The 23,483-nt window shown below is 39.4% G+C and overlaps 1 protein-coding gene across 1 annotated transcript in view; it reads right to left on the bottom strand.

Annotated features, from left to right (window-relative positions):
- Positions 1-6,593: 6,593 nt before the first annotated feature.
- Positions 6,594-23,483, bottom strand: part of LOC306902578 (von Willebrand factor D and EGF domain-containing protein) — a gene marked incomplete at its 5' end in the record, with an annotated part of 42,932 nt that continues 26,042 nt past the window's right edge. Inside the window, 16 exons of the mRNA XM_079471238.1 lie at positions 6,594-6,837; positions 7,123-7,220; positions 8,068-8,163; positions 8,267-8,362; positions 8,955-9,050; positions 9,445-9,540; positions 11,143-11,238; positions 11,346-11,441; positions 11,798-11,893; positions 12,016-12,111; positions 12,952-13,785; positions 14,663-14,832; positions 18,381-18,582; positions 19,826-19,963; positions 20,686-20,905; positions 22,174-22,424. Of these exons, the coding sequence (XP_079327364.1) occupies positions 6,817-6,837; positions 7,123-7,220; positions 8,068-8,163; positions 8,267-8,362; positions 8,955-9,050; positions 9,445-9,540; positions 11,143-11,238; positions 11,346-11,441; positions 11,798-11,893; positions 12,016-12,111; positions 12,952-13,785; positions 14,663-14,832; positions 18,381-18,582; positions 19,826-19,963; positions 20,686-20,905; positions 22,174-22,424 (2,702 nt within the window). The 3' untranslated portion in view covers positions 6,594-6,816. The remainder of the gene's footprint in view (positions 6,838-7,122; positions 7,221-8,067; positions 8,164-8,266; positions 8,363-8,954; positions 9,051-9,444; positions 9,541-11,142; positions 11,239-11,345; positions 11,442-11,797; positions 11,894-12,015; positions 12,112-12,951; positions 13,786-14,662; positions 14,833-18,380; positions 18,583-19,825; positions 19,964-20,685; positions 20,906-22,173; positions 22,425-23,483) is intronic.

Below are 23,483 nucleotides of genomic sequence, written 5' to 3'. Positions count from 1 at the left end.
ATTTAGTACAGTGCGTGTTACTGTTATTCATTTAGTACAGTGCGTGTTACTCTTATTCATTTAGTACAGTACGTGTTGCTCTTATTAGTACAGTGCGTGTTGCTCTTATTAGTACAGTGCGTGTTACTCTTATTAATTTAGTACAGTGCATGTTACTCTTATTAATTTAGTACAGTGCGTGTTACTCCAATTGAGTACAGTGCGTGTTGCTCTTATTAGTACAGTGCGTGTTGCTCCAATTTAGTACAGTGCGTGTTGCTCCTATTTAGTACAGTGCGTGTTGCTCTTATTTAGTACAGTGCGTGTTGCTCTTATTTAGTACAGTGCGTGTTGCTCTTATTTAGTACAGTGCGTGTTGCTCTTATTTAGTACAGTGCGTGTTGCTCTTATTTAGTACAGTGCGTGTTGCTCTTATTTAGTACAGTGCGTGTTGCTCTTATTTAGTACAGTGCGTGTTGCTCTTATTTAGTACAGTGCGTGTTGCTCTTATTTAGTACAGTGCGTGTTGCTCTTATTTAGTACAGTGCGTGTTGCTCCTATTTAGAAAAGTGCGTGTTGCTCTTATTTAGTACAGTGCGTGTTACTCTTATTAATTTAGTACAGTGCGTGTTGCTCTTATTTAATACAGTGCGTGTTGCTCCTATTTAGTACAGTGCGTGTTGCTCTTATTTAGTACAGTGCGTGTTGCTCTTATTTAGTACAGTGCGTGTTGCTCCTATTTAGTACAGTGCGTGTTGCTCTTATTTAGTACAGTGCGTGTTGCTCTTATTTAGTACAGTGCGTGTTGCTCTTATTTAGTACAGTGCGTGTTGCTCTTATTTAGTACAGTGCGTGTTGCTCCTATTTAGTACAGTGCGTGTTGCTCTTATTTAGTACAGTGCGTGTTGCTCTTATTTAGTACAGTGCGTGTTGCTCTTATTTAGTACAGTGCGTGTTGCTCTTATTTAATACAGTGCGTGTTGCTCCTATTTAGTACAGTGCGTGTTGCTCCTATTTAGTACAGTGCGTGTTACTCTTATTAATTTAGTACAGTGCGTGTTACTCTTATTAATTTAGTACAGTGCGTGTTGCTCTTATTTAGTACAGTGCGTGTTGCTCTTATTTAGTACAGTGCGTGTTGCTCTTATTTAGTACAGTGCGTGTTGCTCCAATTTAGTACAGTGCGTGTTGCTCTTATTTAGTACAGTGCGTGTTGCTCTTATTTAGTACAGTGCGTGTTGCTCTTATTTAGTACAGTGCGTGTTGCTCTTATTTAGTACAGTGCGTGTTGCTCCTATTTAGTACAGTGCGTGTTGCTCTTATTTAGTACAGTGCGTGTTGCTCTTATTTAGTACAGTGCGTGTTGCTCTTATTTAGTACAGTGCGTGTTGCTCTTATTTAATACAGTGCGTGTTGCTCCTATTTAGTACAGTGCGTGTTGCTCCTATTTAGTACAGTGCGTGTTACTCTTATTAATTTAGTACAGTGCGTGTTACTCTTATTAATTTAGTACAGTGCGTGTTGCTCTTATTTAGTACAGTGCGTGTTGCTCTTATTTAGTACAGTGCGTGTTGCTCTTATTTAGTACAGTGCGTGTTGCTCTTATTTAGTACAGTGCGTGTTGCTCTTATTTAGTACAGTGCGTGTTGCTCTTATTTAGTACAGTGCGTGTTGCTCTTATTTAGTACAGTGCGTGTTGCTCTTATTTAGTACAGTGCGTGTTGCTCTTATTTAGTACAGTGCGTGTTGCTCTTATTTAGTACAGTGCGTGTTGCTCTTATTTAGTACAGTGCGTGTTGCTCCTATTTAGTACAGTGCGTGTTGCTCTTATTTAGTACAGTGCGTGTTACTCTTATTAATTTAGTACAGTGCGTGTTGCTCTTATTTAATACAGTGCGTGTTGCTCCTATTTAGTACAGTGCGTGTTGCTCTTATTTAGTACAGTGCGTGTTGCTCCTATTTAGTACAGTGCGTGTTGCTCCTATTTAGTACAGTGCGTGTTACTCTTATTTAGTACAGTGCGTGTTGCTCCAATTTAGTACAGTGCGTGTTGCTCTTATTTAGTACAGTGCGTGTTGCTCTTATTTAGTACAGTGCGTGTTGCTCTTATTTAGTACAGTGCGTGTTGCTCTTATTTAGTACAGTGCGTGTTGCTCCTATTTAGTACAGTGCGTGTTGCTCTTATTTAGTACAGTGCGTGTTGCTCCTATTTAGTACAGTGCGTGTTACTCTTATTAATTTAGTACAGTGCGTGTTACTCTTATTAATTTAGTACAGTGCGTGTTGCTCTTATTTAGTACAGTGCGTGTTGCTCTTATTTAGTACAGTGCGTGTTGCTCTTATTTAGTACAGTGCGTGTTGCTCTTATTTAGTACAGTGCGTGTTGCTCTTATTTAGTACAGTGCGTGTTGCTCTTATTTAGTACAGTGCGTGTTGCTCTTATTTAGTACAGTGCGTGTTGCTCTTATTTAGTACAGTGCGTGTTGCTCTTATTTAGTACAGTGCCTGTTGCTCTTATTTAGTACAGTGCGTGTTGCTCTTATTTAGTACAGTGCGTGTTGCTCCAATTTAGTACAGTGCGTGTTGCTCCAATTTAGTACAGTGCGTGTTGCTCCTATTTAGTACAGTGCGTGTTGCTCCTATTTAGTACAGTGCGTGTTGCTCTTATTTAGTACAGTGCGTGTTGCTCTTATTTAGTACAGTGCGTGTTGCTCTTATTTAGTACAGTGCGTGTTGCTCTTATTTAGTACAGTGCGTGTTGCTCTTATTTAGTACAGTGCGTGTTGCTCTTATTTAATACAGTGCGTGTTGCTCCTATTTAGTACAGTGCGTGTTGCTCTTATTTAGTACAGTGCGTGTTGCTCTTATTTAGTACAGTGCGTGTTGCTCTTATTTAGTACAGTGCGTGTTGCTCTTATTTAGTACAGTGCGTGTTGCTCTTATTTAGTACAGTGCGTGTTGCTCTTGTTTAGTACAGTGCGTGTTGCTCTTGTTTAGTACAGTGCCTGTTGCTCTTATTTAGTACAGTGCGTGTTGCTCCAATTTAGTACAGTGCGTGTTGCTCCTATTTAGTACAGTGCGTGTTGCTCCTATTTAGTACAGTGCGTGTTGCTCTTATTTAGTACAGTGCGTGTTGCTCTTATTTAGTACAGTGCGTGTTGCTCTTATTTAGTACAGTGCGTGTTGCTCTTATTTAGTACAGTGCGTGTTGCTCTTATTTAGTACAGTGCGTGTTGCTCTTATTTAGTACAGTGCGTGTTGCTCTTATTTAGTACAGTGCGTGTTGCTCTTATTTAGTACAGTGCGTGTTGCTCTTATTTAGTACAGTGCGTGTTGCTCTTATTTAGTACAGTGCGTGTTGCTCTTATTTAGTACAGTGCGTGTTGCTCTTATTTAGTACAGTGCGTGTTGCTCTTATTTAGTACAGTGCGTGTTGCTCTTATTTAATACAGTGCGTGTTGCTCCTATTTAGTACAGTGCGTGTTGCTCTTATTTAGTACAGTGCGTGTTGCTCTTATTTAGTACAGTGCGTGTTGCTCTTATTTAGTACAGTGCGTGTTGCCCTTATTTAGTACAGTGCGTGTTGCTCTTATTTAGTACAGTGCGTGTTGCTCTTATTTAGTACAGTGCGTGTTGCTCTTATTTAGTACAGTACGTGTTGCTCTTATTTAGTACAGTGCGTGTTGCTCTTATTTAGTACAGTGCGTGTTGCTCTTATTTAGTACAGTACGTGTTGCTCTTATTGAGAATAGGCACTAATGAAAAATAGCATCAGCCAGACTAGTGTCTGGAAAACACATTGTCTATGAAAAATAGTCAATACTATTGAAACACAATAGCTCACGTGAAGTTAAAACTGAAGTTAAACCACTTAAAACAAGTATTTGAAATGTATTTCGCTGCATTAACCAGACAATCCCCAGCAGTTCTAATTATAACACATGGGGTGTAAATCACAGCTTGACACAAAGATGTTCAAAAGCTGTCATCGATCTCCTCACTGTAGTTAACACATCTGTACACGTGTTAAATAACAACATAAATGATGGAAGAGATGTCGTACTTCTGATTATTAAAGCCATAACTTGATGCAATGCATTACGTTTACATTAATGCATTTGGCATACACTTTTATCAGACGCTACTTATAGTTTGTTACATAAGGTATATGCTCTTTTGTGTGTTCTCTAGGATTCAAACCTCAGCACTACTTTGCCCACTGACTGTAGGCTGCCTATGTAGCAAATAATGTAGTTGCGATTAGAATTTACCAGCTGTACGGTCACATGTATTTTTCGTCACTTAACAGCTTTGCATATATCAGAAATATAAGCTTCTGTTTTATAAATAAACACACTGTCAGAACCTTTGTAATGGCTGGTTTTAAACACAATGTACACGGTTGAGATTATAATGAACTTTATGATGACACGTGTGATTTGATCCATAAAACGGATTAATCACAAATTGGTTACAAACCCCAGGGAGAAGTAAAAGGTTGAAGACTTGCCGAGGTAAAACTATCAATTCTGTGCACAAGGTCACATTTTAATTAGACTGTATTATTTCTGTATACGAGATTCAAAGAACAGTCTGCGAACAAGCTGTTGTGAGTTTATCTCCAATTCGTATATAAAGAAACTGCATACAAGAAACACTCCACAACAAAATTTTGCGACCCAAGAAAGTCTGTCATCATTCATCCATCCTCATGTGTTAAAAACCTTTATATGACCCTCATTCCGAGACATTTCTCAATGGTTTTGTGTCCATACGATGGAAGTCAATGGGGCACACTGTTGTTTCGTTACCAACTTTCTTCAAAATATCTCTTTTTGTCTTCTGCAAAAGAACGAAAGTCATACAGGTTTGAAAAGACATGATGAATAAGTAGGATTAACGTCTTGTTCTATAGATGCGTCTAAAAATCTAATGCCTATAGCTCCTATATGTCAGTTAGTGACAAGATTTGCAGTATCGAGAATTACGAGTAAAATCCCGGTGTCCTTGTTACCCATAATCCCAGTGTTCGGATCCTCGCTCTTTGGAGTTTCACACCACCTGTGGTGGAAAGATACATTCCGAGTCTGACATTGAGATGATGAAACTCTTTGCCATACCTTCTTAGCGGGAGGTGCGAGACAGGAAACTACGCCTCTTTGTGGAAACACACGCACTTAACAGGGACGGTTGCGTCTGTAAGAACTTGTTGCGTTATCTGGAAGTAAAGGGACTTTTGACGTCCGTACAGACGTTGACGTCTGTACGTTTAGAGATCTGCGAAAACCCATCTGACTCGAAATCTAAAAGTCGAAGGGTTGGATATTCAGTTTTTGAAAATTGTATCCAATTTTGCATTTTCAATATATATATTTTTAAACTGGCGACTTTAAAATAAAGATAGTTACACATTAATCTCATACTGTACATTTGTATCCTTTTAATGGATATATTGGGAATTGTATTGGTCTTAACGGAAACTGTAGTGGTCTCTGTTGGTATCTACTGGTACGTTGTGTTGGCTTTCTTTTGCAGAACACAAAAGAAGATATTTTGAAGAATGTTTGTAACCAAACAACGGCGGTACCCATTTCACTTCTATTGTATCGACACAGAATCAATGTGTGTAAATGAGTACCGCCTTTGTTTGGACACCAACATTCCTCAAAATCTCTTCTTTTGTGTTCTGCAGAAATGTATACAAGTTAAGGGGAGAATAAATGATGACAGAATGTTCATGTTTGGGTGAACTACCCCTTTAATATAGTGTATGAACAATTTCACATGTTAAATAAACAAAAACTCGCAGATAAATAAGCAATAAATGAAACTCTGCATGATCTCGTCGCACCCCTTTCAACCGAACCATCAACCAAACCAAAAAGTTGTTTACTGTCCTCTGCTGTTTAATGTTTACTGTCCCGGTCTCTTTATTTTAGCATATATCAGGTAATCGTATACGAACAGCTGGGTTGTTTGCTATGCATGAACGAGTCTATCCACGGCCGACTCATTAATGGCCGCCGTCGACGTGCGTTAATGAGCAGAGATGCTTATTTGTGTTGTCACCGAGATGTCTGTTTATATTTGCCAGCCGATTGGCGACAAAACTCGGTGAGGTGTGACACAAACAGCATGTTTACTTCCTTTTATTCACAACCCAGTCACACAAAAGGGGACGTCCTGCGAGAAATGAAGTCTAGCTGAGTTTCGAATCACGTAGCTGGAGAAAGGATAGCAGTGGATGGTAAATTGGTTGCGCATTGGGTTGAAGAATACAAGAGAGATTTTTCCTCCGCCTTTTTCCCTGTCATTGTGTTTGAGTAAAGAAGGGGGAAGGATTTAAAAAGGAAATATGCCATTTCAAAGCAATGGTGCCACGTTTGTTTCCAAATAGGTTTCTTTGGACACTTCCTATTGGTCAAACAAACTGTTAGTCCCGCCTTACCTTGACATGATTGGTTGAGATAATGCTTTTTCGTCCAACAGATATTTGGTTGTCCATGATTAAATCAATTAAAATATAAACAAAACAATGTAAACGGCGCTAACATAAAAAAGTGATTGATCATATATTTGCAAGACATTTTCTAAAAAAAAACAAACACAAAATACCATTGAACGGTTTTGTAAAATACACAACCATTTATTTAGTCCTGAATCGTTTTCGCAAATACAACAAAGTTTAGAAAAAGTAAAAAACATTATATTATACCAAACTGTATATATAAATAATTGTCTTCGTATAGGATATTTACAAATTGTAAGAGATATTGTAACCCGTCAGGTTGATAAGTAGTAAAATGCAGGACAGAATTGACACATCACATCGGTTCCTCATCCTCTCTGGACAGGAAGCTGGAAAAAGTGCATTATTTACTTGCAGATTGTGATTGTTGGCATATGTGTTTCTTTCCACAAACAGAAATATAATAAAGAAATAGTTGAAATGAAATGTAACGCATTCTAAGTTTACTCTATGTAGAACCCGGATCTCAATCACGTGGCTTTAATTTTACACGTCACAGCATCTGTAAGTTTTACATGGCAGTGCAGAATCACTTGCAAGACTTTATGTTGTGATGTATGTATTAAAATGTTAGTGTAGAAGAGACCGAAATGATCTAGCCGGTTGTTTTTTACCTTTCTGGAGCATAGAGAGCCTGTGTACCCTGCTCGGCATGCACACACATTGGGACGGACACAGCGACTTCCGTACAGACACTTCTTTTCGCACATTGCTAGGAAACATATCGCATTATAAAACAAAACTTATTGATCAAAACAAACAGTACAAATTATTCTTGGAATTCATCACAGCATTTTATTCAGAAGAAAAAGGTTTTATATTTATTTATTTATTTTATTTATCTGTTTTCTAATCATGTAATTGTTATTTTCTAAAATAACTTTTCCGCCGGTATTGCAGGGTTTAGAAAAAATATATTAGTACGGACTTCGAGTTTACTAAAACTATAAAACATCTATTTTCATAGAAAGAAAAAAGATAAGAATAAATATTATTTTAAATACTAAATGAACATTTTAAATGTTGCCTTAGCAAGATACGTAAATATGTTTACGTTGATGTACTGAAATGATCAACTGTAAATTATTAAAATAAAAGACTAAAACTAGAATCAAATAAACAATCCCCATAAAATGTCAAAATCAAGAAAATGGCTAAAAATGTAACTAAAATGAAATTAAATATACAAAAATTCATATAATCAATAAAACTACAACAAAACTTTAAAAAATTATGAATTTTTATCAGTGTCATTGATTGTTGTAACAACTTTTCCAAATGTAATTTTCATTTTTGCCTACACCGTTCTGATCTCAAACCGGCCTGTGCACTTTACTGCACACAGCAGTGATGGTGAATATTTGCTCCCTTGACAGACATGGAACATCTCTGCGGTTTATTACCGAAGCTTGTCAGCAACAAGCGCATCAGAGATGTAATTTAGATTATTCCACAAAGAGATACTGAGAGTTCCTCTGAGGTGTGAGGTTGGCCACAATGTGGTTGCGGTGGAAGCATTACATTTCCGTCAAATTGCGGAGGTGAGTGGGGTCACTTACGGATTTGGCAGAGAGTTCCTCTCCAGCCGGGACTGCAGTGGCAGGTGTTCGGCCCGACACATTCACCTCCGTTTAAACACTTCTGCAGACACACAGCTGCAACACACACAGAACCAAAGTTAACTTTCTCAAGTTTCAAACACCAAGCAGCCGTTCTTCTTTCGCTTGCATTGTTGGATTAAACGAGCATAATGCTTACGTTTATCGCATCTCTTTCCCCTCCAGCCTGATGCGCAGTCGCAGACGTCTGGCCCGACGCATCTGCCTCCATTCATGCACACTGGCTCGCAGACACCTGCAAAGAAATGAGGAGAAATGAGTCATTAGAAATGAAAGAAGTTTCAATTGAAATGACACTTGAAATACAAAAGTAAAATTGCATTTAATAGCAAGTTTGATGAGTAAATAATGAGTGAATATTGAAGGAAAGCTATCTATATTAATATAAGATTACATGTTGTTTATAAACATATTTATTACTGTTAAGTAGTATTAAGAATAAATAATTATTATATATTTTTAATACAACTTCATTACATTTTTAATTACATATAAATATACTATTTTTCATTAATAAATATCAAATGACATTCATATCAGAAAATGACTAAGAGGAAACAAATCAATAATTATGTTTGGATGAGAGATTAAATCATGTTAATTCATAATATTGAAAAAAAGAGGAAATCATATAAATAGACATAATATAAATAAAACGTAAAATAATAATAATAAATGAGAAGAAATTAAGTATCACGTCACGCGTGTAATTATTAATTCAGTTTAATTTTCAATAATAGAGATAATAATATAGAATACTATAATAATACAAATATATTAATCATTTAAATAGAGGTTGAGGGGCACGTCATGTTTGTGACACGTACTTTTCTCACAGCGCGGGCCTGAGTATCCATCCGCGCACGAGCAGACGTTGTAGCGTATACAGTGGCCGCCGTTTTTGCAGGGTGGTGTGCAAACAGCTGGGAGAGAAAGCGAGAAATCAGATGATGTTTTCTGAGCTGATATTGGACAGCCCTGAGGGGATATAAACGACAAATCTAAAACGACCCTCAATACGTTCTCACAACCTTAAAACAACCAAAGCATTGGGAATCAGTCCTTATCGTCAAACATATATTTACTAGGCGGCTTTTTTGACTCATCACCTCACCACACGGAGCATCTATAGCGAAATCAATACATAAACATGAATCGCACCTCTGGGGTTTTAATACCTCTGAAAGACATCAACAGAAACCAAAACATTTTAAAACTTAACGTCTGTTACTATTACAGACACGATTCGGCCTCAAGCTCTTAAGCAATTGAGACGCGGCTCTCGAGAAATCGTGCATCAAAGAGAAACGCTCTCACCGTTTTGACACCAAGACCCGTAGAAGCCATGCTGGCAGACGCAGGAGTTTGGACGAACACAGGATCCGCCGTTGAGACACACGGGGTCGCACGAAGCTGAAGACACATAACATACAGCTTGAATACAAACATAAGAACATCGGTCACGATCAAGCGGTTAGAGGAGGCAGACGGTCAAAGATGTTTCGGGATCAACTCTCACAGCTGCTGCAGGGCAGGAGTTTATAACTGTGGGATCACGATCTGTACTTTACTGCGGTGATATTGATTCATACCAGAGTGATCCTAAAGACACCATCATTTTGACACGAAATAGCGGCTTTTGAATGCTTTTATAAATCACTTGAAAGCTGTTCGCTAAACAATGTTAGGTTAGGTTTCCCGGACAGGCCTTGAGCCTAGTCTCAGACTAACTGTAATGTGAGCGATGTCTTGATCAAAAACAACTTCTGACGTATCTTAAAATAAATCCGTGCGATTGTTTCGTCTCAAGATGCACACATCAATGTTTTTATGCAAAGTATCCTAATTTAACAACGTCCTGTCTTAAACCGCTCCATATTGTTTATAAATGCATATCACAATATTGCTGGTTTCATTGGTTATAATATAATAAGAGATGTCAAACGATTACTTACGATTAATCGCATCCAAAATTACAATTTGTCTTAACATTATATACTTTATGTGTGCGTATTGTTCTCATTCATTTTGTATTTATAAACACATCGACATATATATTTGATATATTTTTAATTGTTAAATAAAATAAATACACGTAAACACTTCCTAAATATGTGCATGCGTTTATAAATGGGATAAAAGCATCTGCCAAATGAACATATGTAAAATACTTCATTAATACACAGACATCATTTGACAGAACTAAATATAACAAATTATTGGATAATTTAATTATATTATATATTAATTGTATTAAATAAAATTAAAACTACTCAACATTTATTAATTCTTTGCGGAGGTCTATCGGAAGTATGTGTTTGTTTATGTTGATGCCGCTGTAACCGTCTATTTAGTACAATAGTTTTCTCAAACATTTAATAATAAATGGTTTACATTTTGTTAAATGCATTGTGATGTCTATTTTGAAAATCTCGACGAAATTTTCTGTTCTATTATTATCTTCATGAAAGCAAAACAAATTGATTCATTATTCATTATTGTTGTTTTTTTCATGAACTGTCGTAATGCAGAAATACTTCCAGCTGCAGAAAATGACAACAGATATGGGTTTTGAAAGACATGAAGGTTAGTAAGTTTCATTTCTGGGTTGACCATTCTCTTAAAGGGGACCGTTTACCCAAAAATAAAAATAAAAATTTAGTTTATCCACCATTATGTCATTCCATTCTGCATATGACAATTTCTTCTGTTGGTGTCTTAGTGGTTTCCTGTCTATACAATGGAAGTCGATGGGGTTCAATACTCTTTGGTTACCAATGTTCTTCAAAATTTCCTCCTTTGTGTTCTCTGAAAGTAATTTTTTAACTCTGAAAGTGCTTCCTGTTCATGTTTTATTCTTTATAAGCTGCCGGGACGGAATGAAAAATGAACAGAGGTTCTGTATCAGCTAAATGCCACCAGGAAACAGCTCACACACATACACGGTAGACTTAGTGAGAAAAGATTGGTCCCATTGGGAGCCGACTACACACACACACACTCACATCCACCAACCTGTCTCGCACCACGGTCCCGTCCACCCCGCCAGACACTCGCACTCATCTGGTGACGTGCACTTCCCCCCGTTTTGACAGTGACGGTTGCACACCACTGCGTGGAATTAAAACACATGCAATGTGACCACCAGGGGCGGAAGAGCTTGTATTTAACATTCACACAAGCATAAAACCCAGGAGGGGTGATTTATTGAGACTCACTGGTTTCACATCTGGGCCCGACGAAGCCATAGGGACACGAGCAGGTGTCTCGACCCACGCAGGTGCCTCCATGCAGGCAGGGCGAACTGCAGAGAGCTGCGGGAATATTCACACGAGCAAATGCACACAAAATACAGTCGTATATCATCTCATCGCGGCTGTAGAGAAAATCTGTAAGACTTTCTTTCTTCTGCAGAACACAAACAAACTTTCTAAACCGTCGACCACCTCATTGACTTCCATTGCATGGACATTTATCAAAATCTTTGTATGACATATCGCTTATTGCTCCCTGAATTCTTTGTAAGTCGCTTATTGCTAAAAGTGTCTGCTAAATGACTAAATGTACATTTAAAATGTCTTCTTTTGTGTTTAACAGAAGAAAGAGTCACATGCAGGTTTGAAAATGACACGAGGATGCTTTTTTTTTATAAAACATCCCTTACACTTACCGTTTTCGCATGTCTGTCCATGGTAACCCGATGGGCATTCACACACATCTGGAGCAACACATTTGCCTCCGTTCACACAAGCGGGACTGCAGACAGCTATAAAGATCCAGAATTACATTAGCTAACAGGTTTTTTGTGTTCTTTATGTGAGATAAGTGTTATTCGATGGATGCTTTTGATGTTAACATGGATGCTAAACATCGATGTATGTGTGTAACCTGTGTTGCAGTCTGGTCCGCTATATCCTCTCTTGCATCGGCATGTGTCTGGGGCCGTACATTCCATGTGTCTACGGCAGGCATGCTTGCATACAGCTGAGGGCACAAACAGCAGAAAAACACACGTGATTCACTACATTGACACGTAAACATATTTGCCCTTTATGTACAGCCTGGAGCACAAGACGTGAAAGTCAGAGCTCAACTCAAAGTTTAATAGTAACGTGCATCTACATTTTTCAATGGGCTCATTTAAGGTTTCTTTGAACCTTTGAGCAAATTTAAACATTTGGACACAAGAAGTCAATACAAAATAACAAGCTGGAGAGGACTTATAACTTTAACTTGTATATTTTACTTCAATTTAAAGGGATAGTCCACCAAATATGTTTATTATTTTGTCATTTTATTAGCCCTCAAGTTGTTTCAAGCCTGTATAAATGCAAAAGAAGCGTAATAAAACACAAAAGAAGATGTTTTTCTCTCCCACATTCTTAAAATGTTTTGGGGCACCATTGACTACTATACTACTATTGCAGTCAATAGTGCCCCAGAGCGGTTTGGTTACAAACATTCTTCCAAATATCTTTTTTTGTATTCAGACTTGGAGCAAGTTGAGGGTGAGTAATTCATGACAGATGTGTATGGACACCTGTGACTGTTTTGTAGGTTAACCCTAAATGCACACCTTAAAAATCGGAAAAATGCCTGAAAATAATCTATATAAAATAAGGGTGTTGAGTTAATATTGCAATTCAAAATACTACAAATGAATGCAGAATATTATGATCAGAACTGCAATCTTATTTCTAGTGGTTCTTTCATCGATAATTTTCACGGGTCATGAATCCCATGAAAAAAGAGTGATACACAGGTTTTAAATGGCATGATGGATTGGGTGAACTATCCCCCTTATCACTGGATAACCAAATTTACCTCTGCATGTTCGTCCATCTCCGGTGTACCCCAAAGGGCACAGTCCGCATCCAAGCTTTCCATCTCTTCTAAGTTCACAGTGGACTCCGGGGAAGCAAGTAACGTCTGCGCAGGTGAAACCTCTCTCATCCAACACTACTACACTTCTACTTTTGCTTTGGACCATACCGTCCTGGAAAGTATCTTGGGTGTCCGGGGGCTGCATATGTTCTTGTTCCCCAAGGTAGGTGAAGCTCTCCCGAGACAGCGGCTGGGTCTCGTAAGAGTCTCGGATTCCAATTCCCAAACTTCCATCTGCAGAAAACTCCGCCTCCGAGAATGACAAAGAGTGTGAGGTCAAAGCAGCCGTAAGGGGGCGCTGGGCATCTGGAGGAGTCCAAGGTCGATCCCGGGATATTGTGACCTGACTTGGTTGTTTCGGAGATGTCCCAGCTTGCCTCGAAGTGTGAGGAAAAGTCACTCTAGGTGTCACTCCGGGCGTGACGCCTGTGAACCCACCTGCCATGACTTTAAATAAGGCGTCTTGCTCGTGGGGACTCGGAACGTTTAGTAGATTATGAGAGCGAGCGAGGAGTCGTCCCCTGCTGTTGGTTAAGGCAGGCATGCGTCCCACCGTCACTGTTGACTCCCCCTTCGCCGTGACAGGTGGAGAGGTTGGCGGGAGGGGGATGCGAGCATTGGCCTGCTGGTGTCCTGGAGTCCTCGCAGGTGAGGATAGATGTCTGTGAGGTTGCATGAATGGAAGGACGGAGAGGTGCAGATGGGAAGCGCTGTGGGATGCACGGGCCGGGATGTTCTTGGGTTGGGTCAGGGGCGGTGGCTGGTAGCGGAGCGCTAGATGAGAAGAGACACTTGTGACTCAGGATAGAAAACAAATTGCAAGTACTAACTTTTAATCTTTTAAATCAATAGACGTGATTGACAGTATTTCAACAACAGACCTTTGAAGATTTGACAAAACAAGACCTTCAAACATGTTATGCACGAAAAGTTAATCAATATCAAGCGATTCGAAGTATGTTTACAATAAAGCAACTGACGAAGTTGTGATAAAAAACCGCGGGAACACTACTTGAATTCAGAGGATAGTTCAGGCAAAGCAACAGATTAAGAAGTCAAACAACAGAAATTTCCATAGAGTAAAATGTAACGCACTGTACTTAAGGGATAATAAGGGATAAGATTCAGTCTGGTAGGTTTTCGGTCCTCTTCTTTAAATAACTTAAATAAGCATTCCTTCACTAATTCCTCACTCGTCTTCTTACGGTCTCACTTCCAAAAACCCATTGAGGGTCAGCAGACAGTCTTCTTCAACGCGTGCGTGACCGGGCATCAGTTGTTTCCAGGTCTCGCCTATCAAGCGTATCAAAGAACCTGTCTCGTTCGGAAGATTACGACGGCTTCCTGTTCGCTACGTTTTTGTCTAATTACCAGAGCTGTGTGCTTTTGGAAGATGAAACAAAAGGATTAATAGAGGATTTGGGAGGAAAACATCGACAGACGAATTTCAAGCCGAGTCGAGATGGAAATTAAGTGGGTGATGATGCAACGTCTTTGGAGAAGTTTAATTGTTTAATTCTGCGGATAACAGGAGCTGGCAGGATTTGGCAAAGTTTGAATCGTAGAGGACGGATGTACTAAGCAAAACTTTATATATCCGATTGAACATTTTCAGTGATAGATAAGTACTCCAGGAATAAAAAGTACTTACTGGGATGTTTCGATTGTTTCGTGCAGGAACGTCCATTGCCATGGTAACCTGGAGGACATCGCCCGCAGACGAACCCAATGTAGGGAGGGCGCAGGTCAATACACTGAACGCCTGGGAAACACGGCCTACTTGTGCACTTGGCTGTCGTCTTTGCTGTCGTATGTAGTGTGCTATGGTCACCTACATTATGAAGATACATAAAATATGTACTGAAAATTATTTTGCAGATCTGATTATTATCCGTTTAGGTGAGATAATCTACCATAATATTTACATTACTATATAAAATATTATGTAGCAACATCAGAATGCATTGAACACAATGTTGAAAAAAATATTTTGTGAAACATTATGATTATTAAAGTCATTATTAGTTATTATTTTTAAAGCTATTATTAATAAACGTGTTATCATTTATACCAAATAATCTTTGTTTAAATCAACGTCATTAATATTATGAATAATGATATAGTATTGTTAGCATTTTGTGGACAAACATTCACATATCTCTCGAGAAATTGGGACGCCAATCTCCATTAGAGTTTCAGAGAAGATCTCAACAATGTAACAAAGTGAGCTCAGATTTGTCAAATCTGCAATCAAACGTCTATATTTATGAAGATCTCAATATGAACTCAAACATTTCTCATCAAATTGACCCCAATCCAGATTATTACAACTCCACAATCTACATTTTTATGACACCCCCATGCTCTTCATGCATTTGCACAATTGCCTCATTTGTTTCAAAGCTATATAAGAAGAAACAACTCCGACTAAGTTGATACCTAAAAAAAAACAATCGAAAACTCAATTACATCTCCTGAGCTATGAAAGAGCAGCATCTCAGTTCCTCTGGGAGTTGAACACAAAAACCAAATTCATACAAATTTGTTTATTACACTTTTACTTGAGTGGGTTAACATGCTGTGGTGTCAGCGTTTTACCCACGTTAATTTGCGTCCCAAAGGGTGATTGATATTAGTTTAGTGTAAGAAACCCTCAGGGGCCCGATAGCGACGATCCTCTGACTTCACCTTTACTCCATTCCCACAATTCAGCACTCTCAGCAACCTCTGCATGCATTGCATCCGCATACCCCGACGGCTGCCAACCCCAAACCTACATGTGAAGAATTAGCTATGCAGTAAAATCGAGGTCTTGCTCTCGCTCTCTTGCACTAGGGACGATGCGCTGATGTCAGAGTCTGTGAGGCAATGCCATGAAATGCTTACCTCCCTTCCTGATTAAAAGTGTGAACCAAATACGTGACTACACAAACTGACGACCTATTACTCCACTATGTAGCGGCACTAAAATTCAAGATACACACCGGAATTGATTTTCTCAGAAGTTGACGCAGTCACATCATCGTATTTTATTAAACAAGCACGCGCTCGTCTCACACACAGTCACACACCTGCTCCATCAAGCGTCGTCAATGTGGTGTCAAATAAAAAAAGAATCCCGCCCTCCGCCACCGGAGCAGAGAAAGATGAAACAGTTAGCAGCTGTCTTCCATTAAAAATAGATTTACGGGCTCTGTGATTACACATATCAAGGGTTATTGGCCGAGCTTTTTGTCCCGTTTCTGCAAGGTCAGCGCAAATCCCTCAGACAACGGCGGGATTTATCTGTTGAGGGGGCCGACAGCTTGTGTTCCCTCTCATCTCCACCTGTAAGTGTGATGGTAGGCAATTTACAAGCCGGCGAGACTGTATTAGTGACGGATGAGGTGCTCTGGAGGATGATAGAAGCACGCTATACGTCCACCTTTCCCGTTCCTCAAACCTCCGTCTCGCCCACCTTTCAAAAAAGGTGACTTGTGGGACAGCGAATTCATCTTTGTGGATTTTAAAAAATCCCCGGTGCTACGTGTCAATTCTTTCTTTGCCGCAATAATTACAGCGGACAGATGAAACGGAAAGTGGAATTGAGGGTGCAACAAAGCAGAAGGTGATGTACTGCGTCACCTCGGCTTTGAATCTCTATGGGGGCATCAGACGGCACTGTCTAACTTCATTTTCAATTAGTATTTACAAAAGGACAACAAGGGTACAGGCGAATGGCGATAATTTATTTAACCTTATGTTTTGTAGCACGTTGCGAACCTCCGAGGCTCTGCGTCGGTAAGAACCTTTAGAATTCAGTCTATAAATCAAAACAATTACAGGAGGTCTTGCGTCCACAGTGACCGTTTTAATTGTAAAATTAAACTGTCTGAGCATAAAATGAGAAAAACATTGCACTCTCACAGGAAGACAATGCGACAATATCTCTCTTCCGACCACTAGTACGCTGCCTACAGAGCTTCCATTTTAAAGCATCCAACATCATCCTTCTGAATAACTACTTTTAGACAAATTTTGAGGGACAAATGAAAATCCTATCGTCATTTACTCACCCACATGTCCAAACCTGTATGACTTCTTTCCGCAAAACATAAAAGAAGGTATTTTGAAGAATGTTGTCAACCAAAGAACACTGGCCCCCATTGACTTCCATTGTATGGACACAAAACCACACATTTCTCAAAATATCTTGTTTTGTGTTTTACGAAATAGACTCAAATACAAGTATTAACCAACATGAGGGTGAATACATGACAGATTTGTTTTGGGAGGTGAACTACCGTATTGCTTTAAGGCAGCATCTCAGCTATCCGTCACAAATAACACAATCCCAGAATGCAATGCGATAAATATAGCTAAAATCATTATCAGACTACAAATGATATCTAACACAATAAAATCGTATTACATTTTCTCTGCAGTCTTTCAATGCGGGCACTGTGCTTGCCTGCTGATGCCGAACTGTGTTTAAAGCCAGCGGGAAAGCTTTACAGTAGGATTAGGAGCCATATAATAAAAACAGACACTGTGGCAATAAAGCAAAATGTTCATTTTGCTGAAATGCCAAAAAGCTGCAGAGTGGCTGGAGAACAAATGGGAAAAGAGACAATAGAGCCAGGAAGCCAATTTACATTCAACATCCTCGGGTCTGAGATCCGGCGAATCAGCCTGGACTGCAAATACTTTAGTTATCACCACAAATATGCCCTGTGTATTTCTATACAGAATACAATTTACTCATCCTCATTTCGTTTCAAACCTTTATGACTTTCTATCTTCTGCAGAATACAAAGAAGATATTTGGAAGAACGCTGGAAAGCAAACAACACTGACCCCATTGACCTCCAGACACATTTCTTAAAAAAATCTTTTGTGCTCCACATTTAAAATTATGACATGAGGGTGAATTAATGATGACAGAATCAACGCAAGCAATAACGCATCACACCAATTTGGATATGTGCCTTAATCCTACACTAAATCAAAATATGTCCTTTACTCAACCTTGAAACAGAGAGAGGGAGCCTGACATGGCTAATTAGAATCGCTAATTTCAGGCTTAATACGGAGATGAGAGGCTAAGAGGTGCTAGCATAAAGCCACGCCAGCAGGCCCTGTCTTGCTTTGTGCTCAACAGCTGGAGAAAAGTCATTTCCCGGGAACATCGCGCACAGAAAAACCCAATTCAGGAAATGACTCTGGGGGGACTGAAGAGACATCACGCTGTGCGCGGCAAAGACAAAGAACGGTTTCGCTGCAATGTCACGACACCAGCAGTGGGCGTTTTTGGCTCAGAACGAAAGCCTCGCGGTCTTATTTCCCAGCCATCTGTGAACGTGGAGAGCCGGAACAATAGATGAAAATACTTGCCAGTTTTTTTACTCAGAGTGGTGGCGGCTTTGTTGACCGGGGTCTTGCTTGGAGCATCGGTATCCGGTGAGAGGTGAGTGGAGGTCGTTTTGGAAAGAGGGACGATGGTTTTGCTGATGGGCCGCACGGCGGGGGGCGCTGAAGAGGCGACAACATGGGGCTTGATGATGGGAGGAGATGTGACCAACTTTGCCGGAACTGTGAAAGAGAGAAAGTGAGAGACTGATTTGCTGGGAATTGATTTTATTTTCTGTTTGTTTGTAGTTGATTTAGAGGCTTGACTACCTGATGCTCGTAAATAAAACATCCATGTTGGTATTGCAACCAAAGTTATTTCACTTTTACATACTTCATTTCTAGCATTTTAACCCTTGGGTGGTGTTAGTGGGACCTATTTGCAGTGTTATTAAATACATTAAATAACTTATTAATGATGGAATATATATATATATATATAGATATAAATACGTATAAATACAGCACATACAGTATATGCATAGACAGACAGACAGAATTACTTATCCATCGTATTCAGATACAACAACCACATGTTTTGCATGCTCTCGCTCATAGATGCTCTTCAAATATGAGTCTGAATACTGATACCAACGTCTCCTTCCACCTTCTACAAAGATGGAGAGCTACCATCCTGCCATCTGAATTATGTTTCACCAACACTTCTGCCCGTCACAATCAAAGGCCAGCAGTGCATCAAGCTTCTGTTTGTCTATTGTGTGCCTAACATGCCGCTATCAGACAGATTGTGATTGTAATAGCCCATCCAGGCCAGATCTGAATGAAGAAGAATCCCATTTAATCCCTGGAAACTGTGAACACAGGGCTTTCTGATGTTGAGAACAGGTTTATAGATTGCAAATGACTGTCAAAACAGTCGCAGAACATCTTGCCAAGGTGCAACGGAAGAAGGATGGAAAACACATCTGTGGGAAGCCCCACTTGAATAAAAGTGCAGAGAAAAACAAAACACAGCCTTTAAAACTAAAACAAGAAACATACAGGTTTTACGTACAATCATCTATACAGGTTTGAAATGACATGAAGGTAAATCACTTTTGGGTGAACTGTCCCTTTAAATGTCCCATTAACTGCATTATACATTCTCATCACAAGTCAGAATTCATCTAGCTTCGGTTTGTATTTCTGCGTCGACCCCGTGAGCATATTTCACAGGGTAGCTCTCAAGCCGAGTCCTTGATAAAATAAAACACCCCACGTTCCCCGAAGCAGACCATGAATGGAAAGCCCAAACTGTGTTGCTTTGCCCTCCAAGTGTGAAGGCAAAACAAAAAGAAAAACTGCTTTGTTCCCGTTCGGAAGTGCAACGAAGCGGAGGTCAAATTTTTGTTTGCGACTGGTTCGCTCATAGCAGATGTAAACGTGCTCTGAAAGGAAACGTTACTTTCACAGGGAACGTTCTTACCTTTGCAGGAGATCCCATTTCCTTCCAGACCCCGAGGGCAGGGGCCGCACCTGAAGGAGCCGAGCACGTTCACACACTTAACGCTGGGAAAACACGGGGTTCCCTCACATTCGTTCACATCCTCCTGACACGTCAAACCTGTGGTGGGCAGAAATCATTATAGACATCATGACAGACGAAAAATCCTGTAAAGGGACCAGATTTATTTATTCTATTCTTGAATGAGATAAATATTACATACGTAGGTATGTATATGTTCATTGCATTAGCTGTCTAAATTAAATCATTTTACGAAGTATTTTATATTATGAAGCTGATAACTTAAGCCTTTCAAGGCACCTTTTCCAAATCTACCAAAGGTTGCTTGCCAAGCAGCCTAAAAAAACAAATTTCATATTTGATTATTCTAATAAAATCGTATTTCGTAAGACTGATAATAATTTACTTCCATGGACTTATCAATGACCGTGGTTAGTGAGCAAAGAGTGATTCACACATCATCAGCGATGAGATTTCAGCCTTCACACTAAACCCATAATACACATAACCACCTTGTGAGAAAAACTTTAGTTTAAAACAAGCATTCACTCGCTATTTACTTTCAGCAAGAAAAAAGGGATTTTAACTTAAATCTTCTTGCAATGAGTGTTAGCGATGCGAGTGGTGATTCCTATTGTCCACATCACATTGTATAAAATTTTTTTGTCGATGTACTCCGTGGACAGACATCATCTTTAGCGGCGAATATAAACTAAAGGAAACATACAGAACCCTCCATTTTGGTCTTCGGTTACGCAGCTGGGACATCCTGACATCCCATAATTTCTGCGCCGCACAAGTCATCTAAATCTAAACTATACCTGTGAGTCCAGGTGGGCATTGGCATTCAAACCCGTCGATCAGATCCACGCAGACTCCAGCTCCGCACGGGTCAGAAACACATTCTTTCAGGTCCTCCTGGCACAGGTCGCCATGGAAACCCATAGGGCACGCACACAGGTACCGGCCGCTACCCGCAGGATGCTTGATGTCGGTCACGCATGTTCCTCCGTTCGCACACCCACACGGGCGTACGTCGACCTGTCACCATGGAAATGTGATGTTAAAACGCGGGGCCATAGGAAACAACAATTCGCTTTGAAGACACTTCAAAGTGTCATTTGTGTAAAACGAGTATCATTTTAAACAACAATTTGACTTATGTACAGTAACCTGCGATTTTAGGTTTCAAAGAGAAAGGGCGATAGAGAGGCATAGATAACCGATTGCATCCTTATGTGTCAAAATCATTTTTTGTTATGCATAACGTCCACATATATTTGTTTTTACTATTTGAGTTATTTCTCAACAATTTTCTTTTAACTTCAAAGCCGGATTCGCAAATGCAGCCGGTTGTCGAAGAAGTCTTGATAATTACAGACAGCCTCTCTCGTCCTCAAACGCCTCTCTCAAACACAGACAGTCTTTAATAAGCGCTGTGAGGCAGGAAGCAGATGCTTGTTAGCCGTCTTGAGTCCACAGATGAGATGGAGAGATCGTTTGTCTTTTCCTGCTCTCGCACAAGACTCGGGAGAATCTCACCAGTTCACCAGAGTTCTGCTGTCTGCATTCAGTGATTCAAAATAGTGTATACTGGAAACTGAGGTAGTCCTATCACGGTATCACTGTGGTAATATCGTGGAACTTTATGTGACACTGTACATTCGTGATAAATGTTATAACACTCAGAAACATGGCACTTAATTCATATACCATGTGTTTATGTGGAAAGATTTGAGAAATTTGGAATAAAACCATTATGAAGTTAATGTTCAAAAAGCATGGTATTACTACAGTACCCTATTCACAAACCCTGGCTTTACCATGACAATTGTTATCTGTGTTAGGCCATAAAAATAATTAAATCCTTAAACGAAAATGTTATCTTTGTTTGACCTCTTCCAATAAAATTACCCTTATGGATATTAACCATGGTTTACTATAGTAAACACCTTTTTTGTTTTATTTGAGATTATATTTATTTTCTCGTTTGGTTTGTAATAAAACCATGGTAGCCACAAATTTACTATGGTCTCACCATAGTGACCATAGTTGGTTACCAACGGTGGTAATACAAATGGTTATCAGTCTGCATAATATAAAACTATGGTAACTTTTCCTTGTTTAATGTTCGCTAATATTTAATAGTTTTTTGCTTCAATATATATTATTGATCAAATAAACTTCTCTTTAAAGCGGAACATCAAACAACGTGAAAGCAAAAGCATGCACGACGGGTTTCCTATTCTCATGGAAATGCATTTTTCTCCTAAACAAAAAAAGCTGCCAAAATCATCAAAATCTCTCACCTCCACAGTAAATCTGCTCTGTGCGTCGCACTCATCAGACACCGCAAATTGAAAACTCTGTGTTTCTTCCTCGCGAACCCTCCAGATGAGGAGTCCGGCGGGCGACACCGAGGCCCCGGGAGGCCCCGTCTCCAGTTGGAAGAGAAGGGCCGAGTCCTCTGGGTCTGTGGCTGTGAATTGATACACAAAGTTCTCCCCCCCGAAGGTCTGCAGTCTGGCCTCCGGCACGTAGAAGGTCGGTGGCCGATTAGCTGCGGAAACGAGAGGGGAATTGAAAGCACTGCAGCTTACAACTTTTGGTCTTGGAGGGATAAACAGATCAATATATTTTTATATAAAAATCTATATTAGCCACAGAAACTTTGTTGGATGAAAAGAGCGAAATATAATAATTGTAATAAATGTTTTGGGTGAACTATTTATTAAAAAAAACGTCCCTCTGAATCTGATATAATCCCGGATTTGTTGTTTTCGAAAGCAAAATAAGAAAAGTCTCACTTGGAACAAACTGGAAGGAAGGGAATATCAGCTTTTGTAATATCTGGAACGATGACACATATGGGATACAATGTGATTTAGAGGATTTGGTGCTTTAGTATTTGACAGTTATTTCCTCCTTATTTCTTGCGAAACTTGACAAACAAAACAGCAACACGGAGCTGGAATCCATCTTAAGTGACATGCAATTATCCACAACAAAAACCTACAAAACTAAACCAGGCCCCTTCTTCGAAGGTGAATGCTTTCTGCAAAATATGTCACTCATATTCAAAATCTCATTCGCAGCAAGTATGACGTATAGAGGCCTGCGTGCGTCGAGCTGCGACAGGTGGAATAATAATAAAACGAGTGCAGAAATCTGTTCTCCTATCATCTATGAACACAAGTGTGGTTTACGCAAAAAATGTGCATTCACAAACTTAAAACAGAATAATGTGATGTGCACAGAGAATCTATTCTCACACATACAAGAAACAAATAAAAACAAAAGGAATCATTCTACAAAACTGGTGTCTTTTTCATTAAAAAAACATGAACTTTGAGTCAGTTTCTGAAAGGTGATTGGGTGGAATGTGACAAGTTCACGTATATAAACAGTAAATACAAAACACGCTATCAAATATGAAAACTGTAGTCGTAACTTTGAACTCTCTATCGCCATCTCTGTTTGAAAAATAAATTGCAGGTAACTATGCGTATCTCTTTACGTTTCCTTCAAATAACGTCAAGTTACCGCAAATTCGTTCTCAAAAACGAATCAAGGTTCTCTATAAATCAGGGTAGAAAGATATATTTCGTTTCATTTTTAT

Source organism: Barbatula barbatula, assembly GCF_947034865.1.
Source record: "Barbatula barbatula genome assembly, chromosome: 13".
NCBI classification, from domain to species: Eukaryota; Metazoa; Chordata; class Actinopteri; order Cypriniformes; family Nemacheilidae; genus Barbatula; species Barbatula barbatula.
The sequence above is the reverse complement of the archived record's forward strand: the minus strand, read 5'-3'. Positions and strand labels throughout refer to the sequence as shown.